This window comes from Eucyclogobius newberryi, unplaced genomic scaffold (genome assembly GCF_026437365.1).
Source record: "Eucyclogobius newberryi isolate DKJ021-1_F unplaced genomic scaffold, fEucNew1.0.hap1 SCAF_3, whole genome shotgun sequence".
Taxonomy (NCBI): Eukaryota; Metazoa; Chordata; class Actinopteri; order Gobiiformes; family Gobiidae; genus Eucyclogobius; species Eucyclogobius newberryi.
This window is the reverse complement of record NW_027315945.1, coordinates 32942627-32957707: the sequence shown is the minus strand read 5'-3', so window position 1 is coordinate 32957707 and position 15081 is coordinate 32942627. Positions and strand designations below refer to the sequence as shown.

General features: G+C 42.3%; 1 protein-coding gene across 1 annotated transcript in view; it reads left to right on the top strand.

Annotated features, from left to right (window-relative positions):
* Positions 1-14430, top strand: part of clstn3 (calsyntenin 3) — a 69605-nt gene extending 55175 nt beyond the window's left edge. The window contains exons 14-19 of the mRNA XM_072460080.1: positions 4677-4903; positions 5704-5865; positions 6227-6372; positions 7113-7248; positions 8310-8494; positions 10216-14430. Of these exons, the coding sequence (XP_072316181.1) occupies positions 4677-4903; positions 5704-5865; positions 6227-6372; positions 7113-7248; positions 8310-8494; positions 10216-10365 (1006 nt within the window). The 3' untranslated portion in view covers positions 10366-14430. The remainder of the gene's footprint in view (positions 1-4676; positions 4904-5703; positions 5866-6226; positions 6373-7112; positions 7249-8309; positions 8495-10215) is intronic.
* The last annotated feature ends 651 nt before the right edge of the window (positions 14431-15081 follow it).

Here is a 15081-nt window from a genome sequence, read left to right as displayed (position 1 = left end):
GAGTGGGCGGGGCATCCCGACGGAATGGGGAGTGACGAGCGCGTAAGCGCTCGTAATGATGATTCCACCCCATGGCGGCATGGGGAAAGCTTAGAGCTTTCAAACGATGTATAATTTGTTGTTATAGTGGAAACGGCTATATTGTTTTTGCTAAAAATATTATTATTAGGCCCGAGCGCCACAAGCTGGCGAGAGGCCTATTAATCTCGTAAGGCCGTGCGAAGCACGGCTGCGAAAGTGCGCACGTAGTGCGCACGAAATCGAGCGCGAAGCGCTCGCCCACTTCCAAACACTCACTAACGCACTCCTTCACTCACGCACGCCCCGTGCATACTAATTAATAGTAGGAAAATGGAACATTACCGTTGTAAACGGGCGAAGCCCGTGCAAAAGTGCGCACTAAACGAGCACTTTACATTGGGATGACGACCGCGAAGCGGTCGTCATCCCCATATAAAGCACTCATTTGCCCTAAGTAGCTCACGAATACGTTCCCCATCTCTTGCATGTTCCATGCATATAAGCGTGTAATGCAAAAATTGAACATTATTACTGTATAGAGGGCCAAAAACACAAAGTGGGCGGAGCCCACTCAAAATTAACGAAAGTACCCGTCAGTGACCAGGGACCCACACCATGAGGTAGGAAAGCGCGAGCGCTTTCCGAAAATGTATAGTTTATGATATTTGAAAAATGGGAAACATTGTTTTCGCATCGGAATATTCTTCTTCTTCTTCTTCTTCTTCTTCTTCTTCTTCTTCTTCTTCTTCTTCTTCTTCTTCTTCTTCTTCTTCTTCTTCTTCTTCTTCTCGGGACCAACCCCCCTATTTTTCACCCAGTGAACATTGACGAAAAGTCACAAAAATGTTCACACCTCTAAAAATCGTGCCTCTCTACATTCTGGCTATTTCCCTTTTCTAAAATAAAAAAAATTGGCGCGTCAGCGCCCCCAAATGTACCAAAAATGCATTGAGAGATGGGAAATGACCCAAAAAAAATCTGATCGTAGAATCATGAAATTTGGCGCAGAGGTAGATGGTGACAAGAGAAGTAAAAAATATTATTACGGCAACGCCGTCCGCCCAACCAAATGTCGGCCATATTGCTTCAAAAATGGCTAAACATGATTTTGGAGTTTTTCCAAACGTCGTACTTTTACGAACTCCTCCCAGGGCGTTGGCCCTAAAAAGCTGAAATTTGGTGAAAATGCTACTGAGGAGTGGGACATCAAAAGTTATCCAAATTACATTGATACCTCTCACGGTCTCTGTGCGGCGAAGCCGCAAACTGTAGCTAGAATTTCAGAAATCTCCCATATTTAAAATTTCTGCCGTTTGCGCAGATAAAGTCCGAATTGCGTCAAATTAGAATCAGTTGTTAAACTTTTTGCCCTAAACCCACTTGAAGTGAAATAAATTCATTTGGCGCCACAGCGCCCCCTACAGATTTTATATGGAGGTTAAATGTTTAGTTTTGCGAAATTATATGAAATTTGACACACAACTCAATTTTAGCATCCCCATCAAAAAAGTCAATGAGAGCCATGTCATAATTGTTATGGCGTTGCCGTAACGATGACCGAAACCTTCCATGTTATTCCAATGGGGAAATCGCCAGAACATGTTTACACTTTATACTTTCACAAACTCCTCTTAGGGCGTTAGCCCTATTAACCTGAAATTTGGTGAGACTCATCTTCAGGGGTGGACCATCAAAAGTGATCCACATTTTTATTCAAAGAGTCACGGTGTCTGTGCGGCAAAGCCGCACATTGTGCCAAGAATTCAAAATAAAATTGCTTTTTGATGGTAAAACAAAGGGGAGAAGATGTGACAGCGTCACAGATTCAGCAGTAGGCGCAATAAAAGAACAATTGGGGCGCGTTAGCGCCCCCTCCTCTTGCGGCGTGGCGGCGGCGTGGCGAGGGCCGATCATTGCCGCTTGCGGCTATATTTATTATTATTTTTCTTGTTCTTCTTCAGCGCTTTGAACTCTAATTTGACCCCCTGAACATGCTCAAAAACTCACCAAACTTTACCCAAAATTCAAAATCGGCGAAAAATTTTGTTTTTTCTGGGCCATTTTTTTTTTCGTTAAAAAATGGCGCGACAGCGCCACTGACAAAAGTCAAAATACATTGCGCCTATGGGAGACGCCCCGAGGTCAACTTTGTCGTAGAGCTACGAAATTCGGAACACGCATTCCTCTCGTGAGGACAAAAAACAAATATTATTGTGGCCACGCCCCCAGAATTACCCTATGCCCGCCATCTTCCTTTGAAAATGAAAACACACTGTGTTAGCCATTTTGTTCACGTCAAACTTTGACGAACTCCTCCTAGGGAGTTTTGCCCACCGACTTCAAAATTGGCGTACGTCCTCTGGACAAGTGGGGCATCTAAAGTTATCCAATTTTTTGAGATACCTTTTACGGTCCGTGTGCGGCGCAGCCGCAAAGTTGGACAACTTATTTTGGGATATTGCAGATCTAAAAATTGCTCCCATTTGATCAAAACAAGTCCGATTAGGACCAAATTTGAATCAGTTGTTAAACTTTCTAGTTTGGACCAATTTATGATGACAAAATTGAAATGGGCGCGATAGCGCCCCCTACAGAGTGACCTTTAAATTAACATTGAAGGTCAAAAATTAGTTTTACCAAAATGTTCTAAACTTTACCCAAAATTCTATTTTGGCGTCCCGATCAAAAAAGCCAATCAGACAAATGCCTAAATTTTTACGGCGTAGTCGTAGCGATGACAGAAACCTCCCATGTTATCCCTATGGGAAAACCACTAAATCTCTCGAATATCCACATTTTTATGTTTTACACTTTGACGAACTCCTCCTAGTGCGTTTTGCCCACCAACCTCAAAATCGGTGTACGTCCTCTAGACAAGTGGGGCATCTAAAGTTATCCAAATTTTAAGGATAACATTTACGGTCTCTGTGCGACGGAGCCGCAAACGTTTCCCAGAATTCTGACTATTTGGCCTTCAGAGTGGCCTATAAACAATATAGCTTTTCCAAATGACATGATATTTTGAACAAAATTCTAATTTGCCATCCTGATCATAAAAGTATGAGAGCCAAAGTCATATTTTGTACGGCGTAACCGTAGCGATGACAGAAACATCCCATGTTATCCTTATGGGAAAATCGCAGAATTGCTCAAATCACCACATTTTTACGCTTCACACTTTAATGAACTCCTCCTAGGGCGATAGCCCGATCAAGTTCATATTTGGAGAATATCATCTACACAAGCGGGGCATCAAAACTTGTCCATATTTTGATTCTAAGTGCTACAGTCTCTGTGTGGCGGACCCGCAAATATATGTCAGAAATGGGAAAACAGCGAAATCTCTAAAATGACCACATTTTTACGCTTCACACTTTAACAAACTCCTCCTAGGGCGATTGCCCGATCAAGCTCATATTTGGGGAAAATCATCTACACAAACGGGGCATCAAAAGTTATCCATATTTTGATTTTAAGTGCTATGGTCTCTGTGCCGTGGAGCTGCAAATATACTGTCACAAATGGGAAAACGCCAAATCTTTGAAATGTTCAAATTTATGCTTCACACTTTAACAAACTCCTCCGTGGGCAATAGCTCGATCAAGCTTTACTTTGGGAAATATCATCCACACAAGCGGGGCATCAAAAGTTATCCATATTTATATTCTAAGTGCTACGGTCTCTGTTCGGCGGCGCAGCAAATTTGACTGACACTTGTGTTCATTTGCACTGGATTCGCCATGTCCAATGTGTCGCCGTCTGTCAAGTTCTTTTTTAATTCAACACACAATAAGGGCGCCATCTTTATCAAGTCGAAAGCGCAGAGTCGGAAGGCCGGCGGCCCGCGAGGGCCGTTGGATGCCGCTTGCGGCTTTAATTTTGGTTGCTGTTCATGTAAATAGTGAATGGACCTTAAAGTTAACCGCAAGAAATATCACTTTATTCTCTAGATTAGAAGATTACACTGCAATGATTAATGGACTTATTGTGACAAGGCGTCTAAGACAAATAATCACAGTCATATTTTGATAATCTGGACTGTTCCGATTCTAAAACGCTCACAACGAGATCTTTTTAAAACAAACACAGCAGCATTATTACCTAAAAATGTCAAAAAGAATAAACAATGTTCCAATTTTTATTAATAATACATTTTGTTAATTAATATTCTTTATCTTGAAGCCGTCAGTCACTGTATTTCAACCTTTATTTGGTTTAATATTGTGTTTTGAAAGTCTCAATGTCAAATGGAAATAATCGTAAACTGCTGATTAACCAACTACTAAAATAATTGTCAGTTGTTTGTTTTTTAGGTCATTTTAATCGTTATGATTAGAGGTTGTATACACTTAGTCTTATTTTACATATCCAGAACAACAATTGAGATATTACCGTATTTTCCTATAAGTCGACACCTTTTTTCATAATTTTTGGCCGGGTGCGATTTATACTTCTATTTATACTTGTATACTTATACTCCGGAGCGACTTATATGTGATATTATTTGTTATTTTCACACTTCATACTCCAGTGTGACTTACATATGTTTTTTTCTTCTCTATTATGCATGTTTGGGCGACTTATACTCCGGTGCGACTTGTAGTCCAGAAAATACGGTATATTATTCGCGTCGGTGTCGTGTTGTTTTCCCGCAGATGCTTCAACGAGGAGAGCTGCCTGTCGCTGAAGCAGCTGGAGGGCTACCTGGTGGTGCTCCAGCCCGACGCCCCTCAGATCTCCCTGTCGGGGGTCGGGCCTCACCTGGCTCGCCCCGCGCCCGAGTTCGAGAGCCCCCGCGGCGTGCCACTCTTCCCCGAGCTGAGGATCGTCTGCTCGCTCTCCCACGCTGTCAACACGGCGGCGCAGGGGATGGAGGGAGGAGGTGGGGCTGTACACACACACACGGCCACGCCCCCGAACGCCGTCCCGTGAGCCGCGTGATCCACTGACCGCCACACGCACGTTCCCTTTGATAGTTTTTACCGAACCGTGCAGTCACATTTAGACTTTTTCTCAACCCAAAGTCCTCTTCATGACTGATCAAATACAGCAGAATTCAGGAAATGTAACTGTCTCTTTGTGAAATGTCCGGGTGAGGACCTCCAGACCCCCTTTCAGGAGTCTTTCTCCTCGTATCTGTAGAAAATGTAGAATATGCACATCGCAGCGTTGTTCTGTTTTGACACGTGGCATTTATTTTGACTATGAACATTTTTCAGTCAAATGTTGTTTGTTTTGGGCGGGGTCAGATATGTTCCAAGGTTGACCACGCGCCATGTCCAGAGATGAACACACTTGCAGACTCCATTGTCATATAATAAGAAAATAGGATGTAAATCTGTAAAAAAAAAAAGTCATCCGATCGACACTGCTAACATTTCTCAAATCACAAATATTCAATTAAATAAGGAAATTATTCAGACATTTGCTTTTGGCATTTTCAAGCCAGGCTTATTGTCGCTAATGATGTGTAATTCTTAATCAGCGTTAATTCATCAGTGTCTCTTCTCTCTCACCTCTCTCCTCTCCCCCTTCTCTCACTTCTCGCTCCCTTTCCCCCTTATCTCTCCCCTCTCTCTCCTCTCTCTCCTCTCTCTCCTCTCTCTCCTCTCCCTCCTCTCTCTCTCCTCTCTCTCTCCTCTCTCTCCTCCCCCCTTCTCTCTCTTCTCTTCCCTCCATCAGCTCTCATGTCCGACGCTGTGGCCCACACCCTGGACGGCTGTGAGGTGCAGCCTTTGGGGGAGGAGCTTAACTCGGAGAGGGAGGAGCTTCTGGTGGACATGGACGTGGTGCGTGAGCGAGGGCTGGAGATCATCAACACTACGGCCTACATCGCTATCACAGGTAAAACGGTAGCTCGTGTAACTAATGTAGCTAATGTTGCTAATGTTGTTAATGTACCGTAACTATGGTTCTGTGAATCACGGATGACACGGATGACAAGGCTGAAAACTACGGCTGTGGTCAATTAAAGACATGAGCTCTCACAATATGATCTGACCATTCATCTGACCATTTCCCTCGCGCCGTAAACACGTACCAACCATCAGATCTGATTCATGCGTTATCTGATTTACCTTATCTCATTTATTTGACTAATTACCTCCCTCCACGTCCTCTTCTTTCTGCAGTTGTGCAGATAAAACATGATTACATTATTTTCCTCTTCTTTTTGAACATTATCTTCATGTTATGTCCTGCGCAGGAGCCGAGTCCATCTCCGTGTATGAAGATGTCCTTCGCTCGGTCAGATATCGTCTGGCCAAAGGCTCCGCCCGCTTTGAGAGGCGTTTCCGTTTGTCCTGCTCCGAGATGAACGGCCGATACACCAGCAACGAACTGACTCTGGAGGTGAGAAGTGACACACAATCTACTGTCCCGGCCTCATCAAAGACACCTACAAAACTGTGTAAACGATGCCATTTCAATGGGGGATTTGCGTTTAAGATAAAATATCATAAAATCTGATGAATGAACGTGATTTAGGAGAAAGAAAACTGCTCCGATACATCAGATACACACGGTCAGAAAACAGTAACAAGTGTATTTTGCCTTATCTGTTTCTTTTTAGGAGTTTATTACACACACTTTGCACATTAGATGACGGCAAAATCCAGATAATCAGGCTTCACTGGACAAATACTTAGAGACATGCAGACCCCGTGATCGTTTTTCATTTAGTCTTCATCGCAAATGAGTACCGTATTCTCCGGACTATAAGTCGCACCGGAGTATAAGTCACACCAGGCAAAAAATGCATAATAGTGAAGAAAAAACATATATAAGTTGCATTGGAGTATAAAATAAGGTTGCAAGTGTGAAAATAACAAATAATATCACATATAAGTCGCTCTGGAGTATAAGTCGCACCCCGGGCAAAACTATGAAAAAAGGTGCGACTTATAGTTCGGAAAATGCGGTATTTCTGTGACGCTCCAATTGAATTTTGAGGCTATAAAACTGTACTTTCCCGTCCATTACGAGAGCCAAACAAAGCCTTATTGCTCGTGCCTCCTGTCGGCTGCGTTCCAGAGTTGTGACAGGGTCTGTTGTCGTGGCGATCCCGTCCCTCACTCCTCTTGTGTCCTCAGGTGAACTTCCTGCACTCGCTGGACAGCCTGTACCACCCGTCTCACCTCCTGGCCTCGCAGCAGCAGTTCCTCCACCCGTCGCATCACGCGGGGGAGCTGAGCGGGCACACACTGCCCAGTCCGCACCGCAACTCAGGTGACGCCCGCTCAGAAGCGTTTCACCGGTCAGAAGCGTTCACCGGTCAGAAGCGTTTCACCGGTCAGAAGCGTTCACCGGTCAGAAGCGTTTCACCGGTCAGAAGCGTTCACCGGTCAGAAGCGTTTCACCGGTCAGAAGCGTTCACCGCCCGTACACGACCTAACGGGGACGCGCTATCCCGAAATCCACTCTTATGAGCTTTAAACCTAGTCACGACAGCGTTTCCTCATCGTTAGTTCACTCAAAGTTGTATTTTGATTGTTTTTTACGCGTGTTTGAATAATCCTGTTTCGTCCCGTTTTCACCTACCCCCTGTCCACGCCCACATCCCCCGTACTATTCTGCAATTATTTGAAAACATTGAGACTTAGAGTGGCACGTGTCGGATTCTGAAATGTCACTTGGCATCTTTGCAAAATACAAATAAACACGTAAATGACGATCTTCCGCTTGTTACGGTGAAATGACACGATGAAGAGGCGGGGCTTATCAGTACTGCAGTTTCGAACAGGAAGTCGATGGATCTGTTTGATCTGTTTCTGTTACTAAGCGGTTTTACTTCAATATTGCTGTTTACGATGACCAAAATGTAAAATAATGATCTATTTACATTATTCTTCGATAATTAGAACCTTGAAAAAGCTAAATATGTCGTCTTTACTGAACTGACAAAGCCTCTTGAATGCCAAAAATGTTTTCCTCTGAAGTTTGGTGCTTTTTATCTTAAATGCAAAAGACTTTTATATTTTAACTAGCGAGCGGTGCATGTTGGACTAATTTTGCCATCAGATAACTAGAATAATCCAATGAATCAATAGTTAGCAACAGTTAATCAATGGATTTTTAGAGTAACTGTCGCATTTCAAAGACAAAATACTGTCAATTTCAAATTAACCCTTTCAATCTTTAACATTTTATCTTTGTCACTGTTTTTTTTGTTCCGTTTTTTACTATTTTGTCAAAACCATAAAGAACTCAGCTGTAACTGTTAGCGTCAATAGCGTGATCGGGTTTTTAGCGTGCACGTGAACATGTCCCGCGTTCTGTCCTCTCTCCAGTGGTCCCGGGAGCTGCCACCGTCATCATCATGGTGTGCGTGGGCTTCCTGGTCGTCATGGTGATCCTGGGCGTTTTCCGGATCCGCTCCATCCATCGCCGCGGTGAAGGCAGCAGAGGCGGAGCCAAGGAGGGCAGCGGCCAATGGGACGACTCCGCGCTCACCATCATCGTCAACCCCATGGAGGTAAACGTTACGCTGGAATAAATACCACCTTAAATAAGATCGTACGTGATGGAATAAATACCACCTTAAATAAGATCGTACGTGATGGAATAAATACCACCTTAAATAAGATCGTACGTGATGGAATAAATACCACCTTAAATAAGATCGTACGTGATGGAATAAATACCACCTTAAATAAGATCGTACGTGATGGAATAAATACCACCTTAAATAAGATCGTACGTGATGGAATAAATACCACCTTAAATAAGATCGTACGTGATGGAATAAATACCACCTTAAATAAGATCGTACGTGATGGAATAAATACCACCTTAAATAAGATCGTACGTGATGGAATAAATACCACCTTAAATAAGATCGTACGTGATGGAATAAATACCACCTTAAATAAGATCGTACGTGATGTAATAAATACCACCTTAAATAAGATCATACGTGATGGAATAAATACCACCTTAAATAAGATCGTACGTGATGGAATAAATACCACCTTAAATAACATTGTACCTGGATCGGTGCTCGGAATAAGTCGTGTTTATCTTGTTTTGATTATATTTTGACAACTTTAAAGTAAAATTAACAATCGATCAAGCATTTTCTAGTCGGGAATGAGAAGAAAATGCTACTACGCTTGTAATAATCACAAAACCTACTTGTTCCAGTGACAAATGCTTTTAAAAAAGTCAAAATATACTCAAATCTAAATAAGAGTTGTAATTTGCTTCATATACGGGCGTTCTCAATCAAATGTAGAAATCCTGAGCTGTTTTTAAGTCCATAAATCATGGCCAGGCTCGTTCTCTGAGACTCGGAGCGTTTCTGCCGTCGCTTTGCTTTCGTTTCCACTGCGTGATTGTATTTACGTGTCGGTCGCGTTGATTAAATCGTTCACTTTTGTTTGTTTTCTCCTGGTTCATTCTCACTGTTGCCAGTAGATGGCGCGCTAACACCAAATCTCAGTATGTGGAGCTTGTATTTTCTAAACACAGGCTTTATTTTAAGCTCTAAAACATGAGATGCATGATAAGCATGTTTAAAGGCCAATAATATTACAAACAATACGTAATATGTGTCCTTTTGATTATGTCATGGCTAAAGATGCACTCTGTAACTTTTCTTCGGAACTTTACACACAAGCAATTATCAAAATGTAGACAATAACGTGTATTTTGTTTTGAAGATATGCTACATTTGAATATTGATCAGATCATTTACAAAAATGCTAGAAAAATTTTAAAAATGTTTATGAATGGTTATATTTCTTTCTTATATTTCTTTATTTCTTGCTTTTTAATTGTTATTAGAACATAGATCAACAAAAAAACAAGCAACAACACAACAACAACAACAACAACAACAGAAAAAACAACAACAGAAAAACACCAAAAATTAGTAAACAAGTAACGGAGTAAAAGTAGAAAATAAGGGCGTGAAAATCTGAAAAATTGAAAAATCTGAAAAATAAATAAAAATAAAAATAAATAAATAAAAGTAAATAAATACAAATAAATACAAATAAATAAAATAAAAATAAGGTGGTATTTCTGCATATTTGGATATTTTTTTTACATTTGTCTGATAATTAAACCTCAACTAATGAACATGTTTAAAGATCTGTTTTTGATGGATTGGCATAATATCCCCCTCGGTTGATTTCCTTGGAAACATGCCCAGTTGTGTTTGTAACGCGGGTAAACTCTCCGCCCCTCCCGCAGTCCTACGAGTCCCGCATGGGCGTCGCCGCGGACACGGAGGGCGAGGGCGAGGAGGAAGAGGAGGCGGCCGAGTCTCCGGACGACGCCAGCGACGACCAGAGAATCATCATCAAGAAGGAGGGACGAGACAGCAACGCGCGCCGCTACTAAAAAAAACAAAACCCACACGTGTATTTATCTGCACCAGTTACCATGGAAACCACATGCCGGCTTAACCGAGCACACACTCAAACACAGAGCTGAGGTGGGCGGTACGGACAAAGACTCCAATTCAGTAGACTTGTTTTTACTTCTTTTTTATTCACTTCTATTTTTCCGTCTGGTTTCAGTTTCTTTCAATCGTCAGTGGAATAATCACTCTTTTTCTGATTTTAAGCAAGCAAAATTGCCTAAAATACAAACACTTTTTGAATCATATTTGAAAAGATATTCCACAAAACAAGTCAAACAAACTTCGCCGCAAATTCCATAAATCTAACCATGAGTTTACAAAACAAATCTGACTTTTACGACTAAATAAACGCTAAATAAATACGATTATTACGCGTATTTCTTAGATAATTTTCACTTAATGCGCTGCCAGATCACTTCACGTATTTCAAGGACATTTTTGCACAAAACAAGTGTATATTTTCTACTTTTAAGCAGGTGTAATTCTGCAGTGTCGACGCGCTAATTAACGAAAACGCATAAACAAGTTCAGGCCTTTCTAGTTGTTTGAAATACCGACACGTAAGAGATAATTTGCTGCTTCAAAAAGAATATAAAACGCATTTCCAAAGTGTTTTTACCGTTAGAATAGCGCGCCGTGTCGCCCACCTCCGCTCACACACGTCGAACGACATCTATTATAAGGAATGTACGCTTTCAGACACTTCGCACAACACCTCCACGTCTAATATAATGCCATTTGTGACCTACAGCCAAACAACGGGCTCTTGTCTCCACCTTATTGTTGAATGGCACAATGTATACAGTCAATGTAACCACCTGATGAAAAAAAAATGAAAAAATTAACAAAAAAAAACACAAACCACACTGCGAAGAGTGAATGTCGAGGTGAAAATGACACAAATTCAGAATGTTGCGAAAAGTTTGACTCGTTTGGCAGTTTAGGGACATTTCCGACTGGTTTAGAGCATAATTTAGCCAAAAATGAGTTTGTAAAATGTCCCAAAAGGTGAAGAAAACACCATTTCAGATTATAGATTTTTTTTAGTGTTAAATGATTAAGTCTCGTCAAGTAAATGCGTCTGGACTTGTCAAATCGTCTCAAAAGTTCTGAATTCGAGTCATTTGAACTAGTTTAGATGTGACTTCTCGCAGTGGCAGAAACGTAATGTAAACGCACCCGTGCTAAATCACACGATGGTAATGTGTTTGTACAGTGTAACGGCGGCGGTCCAATGAGAGAGACTTTTTTTAAAACGACCTTTTTGTTTCACGATGAAGAAGGATCAGAAATCAGTCGGCCCAGAACTCGCCGGCCTCGCGCCGCCGTCGTTCTCGCACGAGTTCCCGGTCCAGGCGCGGCGTGCGGGCGTGGAGTCCGGGCGCGGCGTCCGGGCGCGGCGTCCGGGCGCGGCGTCCGGGCGCGGCGTCCGGGCGCGGCGTCCGGGCGCGGCGTCCGGGCGCGACGTCCGGGCGCGGCGTCTGAAGCCGGGCACGAGCTCTCCTCCATTTCTCAACACTGCGTTTATCTGATGAAACCTGCAAAATGTGGACGCTGCAGAAGAATGTAACTAAAACAGATCTGGACTAGGACTGATACAGGTCTACATCAGGACTAAACCAGGACCAAACCAGGACTAACCCAGGACTAAACTAGGTCTAACCCAGGTCTAACCCAGGTCTAAACTAGGTCTAACCCAGGTCTAACCCAGGTCTAACCCAGGTCTAACCCAGGACTAACCCAGGACTAAACCAGGACTAACCCAGGTCTAACCCAGGTCTAACCCAGGTCTAACCCAGGTCTAACCCAGGACTAACCCAGGACTAAACCAGGACTAACCCAGGTCTAAACCAGGTCTAACCCAGGTCTAACCCAGGTCTAACCCAGGACTAAACCAGGACTAACCCAGGTCTAACCCAGGACTAACCCAGGACTAAACCAGGACTAACCCAGGTCTAACCCAGGTCTAACCCAGGTCTAACCCAGGTCTAACCCAGGACTAACCCAGGACTAAACCAGGACTAACCCAGGTCTAACCCAGGACTAACCCAGGTCTAACCCAGGTCTAACCCAGGACTAACCCAGGTCTAACCCAGGTCTAACCCAGGACTAACCCAGGACTAAACCAGGACTAACCCAGGACTAAACCAGGACTAACCCAGGTCTAAACCAGGTCTAACCCAGGTCTAACCCAGGTCTAACCCAGGACTAAACCAGGACTAACCCAGGTCTAACCCAGGTCTAACCCAGGACTAACCCAGGACTAAACCAGGACTAACCCAGGTCTAACCCAGGTCTAACCCAGGTCCAACCCAGGACTAACCCAGGACTAAACCAGGACTAAACCAGGACTAACCCAGGTCTAACCCAGGACTAACGCAGGTCTAAACCAGGACTAACCCAAGTCTAAACCAGGTCTAAACCAGGTTGTACAGATGATATGAAGGCGGCGCACACTATTGCAGGTCACTACAGGATAAACTCGTGCTTTTAGTAAACTCAGTGCTCCGGCGCGGCGCCATTAGCCTTTGACACTCGTTGTCGGAAAAGGCTTTTTGTCCAATTATCGTCCGCGTTGCCGAAAGACCCTCTGACTCCTCACGATGACCAGTGGATTGTTTCTGACCCAGAACCACTACTGCACTCTCAAATCTACTGCGACACACACAGCCAAAAAACAACATCACAATTAGACAAAAATATCTTGAATTAAGCAGTTTTGAGTCTTTTTCACAAGTTTAGATTCATTTACACAGAATATATATATCAGTTGTTTCACTTTTGTTGACTTTAAATACAGTTATTAAGTCATCTTTTTCCATCTTTTATGTTGAGCCAAAGCAAATATTTTAAGTGCTGAAAATGTATCCTTCCAGTTAACGTGAATAAATATATCCAGATGGACAAGCAAAGATGAGATAATACATTTATGCAAAGTCAACATGTATTTTGTTTCTGACTGACAGCAAAATTCTACTAAAATGAGATCAAAATAATCATTATTACAGATAATTTCACCTTAAAACATGAAAAACCAATTCAAACCAGTCATAAAAAATCACCAAATGCATCTAAAATTGTGAAAAAACACTTAAAATCTAGCTAAACGTGTAAAATCCAGGTGTTTTTTAGCTAAAGTGGTCGTTGTTGTTGCCACGCACACCCCGGCGCTACGTGTCCCCTGCTGTACCCAGAATGTAGGCTCAGCGCGGGCAGTTCTGATTGTATTGTATGAATTTTTATGTACATAGGATGATGAATATTATATAACGTTATTATTATTACTACTACTATTGTTGCGGACAGTCTGTATACTCCCATCTGCACAATTACAAGAAAGAGCAGTTTATAATTTTATATTTTTGTTCCCATCAGCCGAGTCCATGGTGGTAGCATCGGTTTAAAAAAAAAAAAAGGTATATGATGAAATAATAATATAGTAGTAGTGACGAGGCCGACATCTCCGCCTGGTTTATTATGTGTAATATTGTTGTAATTTAAGAGTACCTGAAATACAAACGAGTGACAAACGCCCTAGACAACTGTACATCTCACGTGGTCCATTGCTCCATCTTTTTCGGGTAAAAACTGAAGCTGTATTTAGCATTTTTATGACGGTTTTACTCACGCAGAATTGAAAAAAAACCTTTTTGTTATGAGAATGTAAAAAAACGATGTGCTCCTCCCACCTCTCCCCCACCTCCGCCCACCTCCTCCCACATCTCCGCCCACTTCCACCCCTCCCTCTGTGTCTCTTGCTGTTACGTCTCAATGTGCAGTGCTAAAGCCTGTTGTTTTTTTGAGTGTGATGTGAAGAGGGAACGATAACATTGCGTCGACAGAAAAAAAGAAAAAGACTGGTATCGGCGATTACTGCGATACTACCGGGATTTACTGCGTCGCTACCGGGATTTACTGCGTTACTATAGCGACGCGGAGTGGGCACAGCGGCGGCGGACGGACGGACGATGCTGACCAATTGTTGTCGATGATGAAGACCTGTCAAAACATTACGAAATTCATAATAAAATCACTATACGACGTCTCGCTTTCGTTCATTCATTTGGGTTGGTTTGGAGGGAAGAGGAAAGCCCGTAATCTGTGGGTTGTTTTCACGTTTCAGATAGTGTGATGATGATGTTGCGCTGTCATAGTCGCTTTTCCTCTTTATTACATAGTTATTACACACTCGAGTTGAACGGTCGGGTTCATATCACGCCACATATACATGATTTTACCTGAGTTATTAAACAGTATATGTTGAGTCCTGTAGCATGTTGTGATGCAGCTGAAATGGAAAGTCAATACAAGTAAAAGCTGTAGGCCTTATGCCAGGGCCTTAGTTTACACTGTGGATCTGTCTGTTGTGGCCCTTTTGCACCATCTAGTGGCGGATTGTAAAAGTGTTTACACTGAGGTCACATGACCAGTGGTGGAAAAAGAACTAAATTTAAAGTAACTTTTACTTGAGTAAATAGTAAAAGCATTACATGAAAAAATTAAAAAGTAAAACTTTCTAAGCAACTGTTTTAAAATGTACATTTAGAGTCAAAAGTACCAGTAATTGTATTTTCTTTTTTACTATTTTATTTTTCATCAGAACATAAAACATACACAAACTCAACAACAATTATTACACCAGAAGTGGGGGTAAAAAAACAAAAGCAAAACAAAAGCAAAACAAATTATACGGG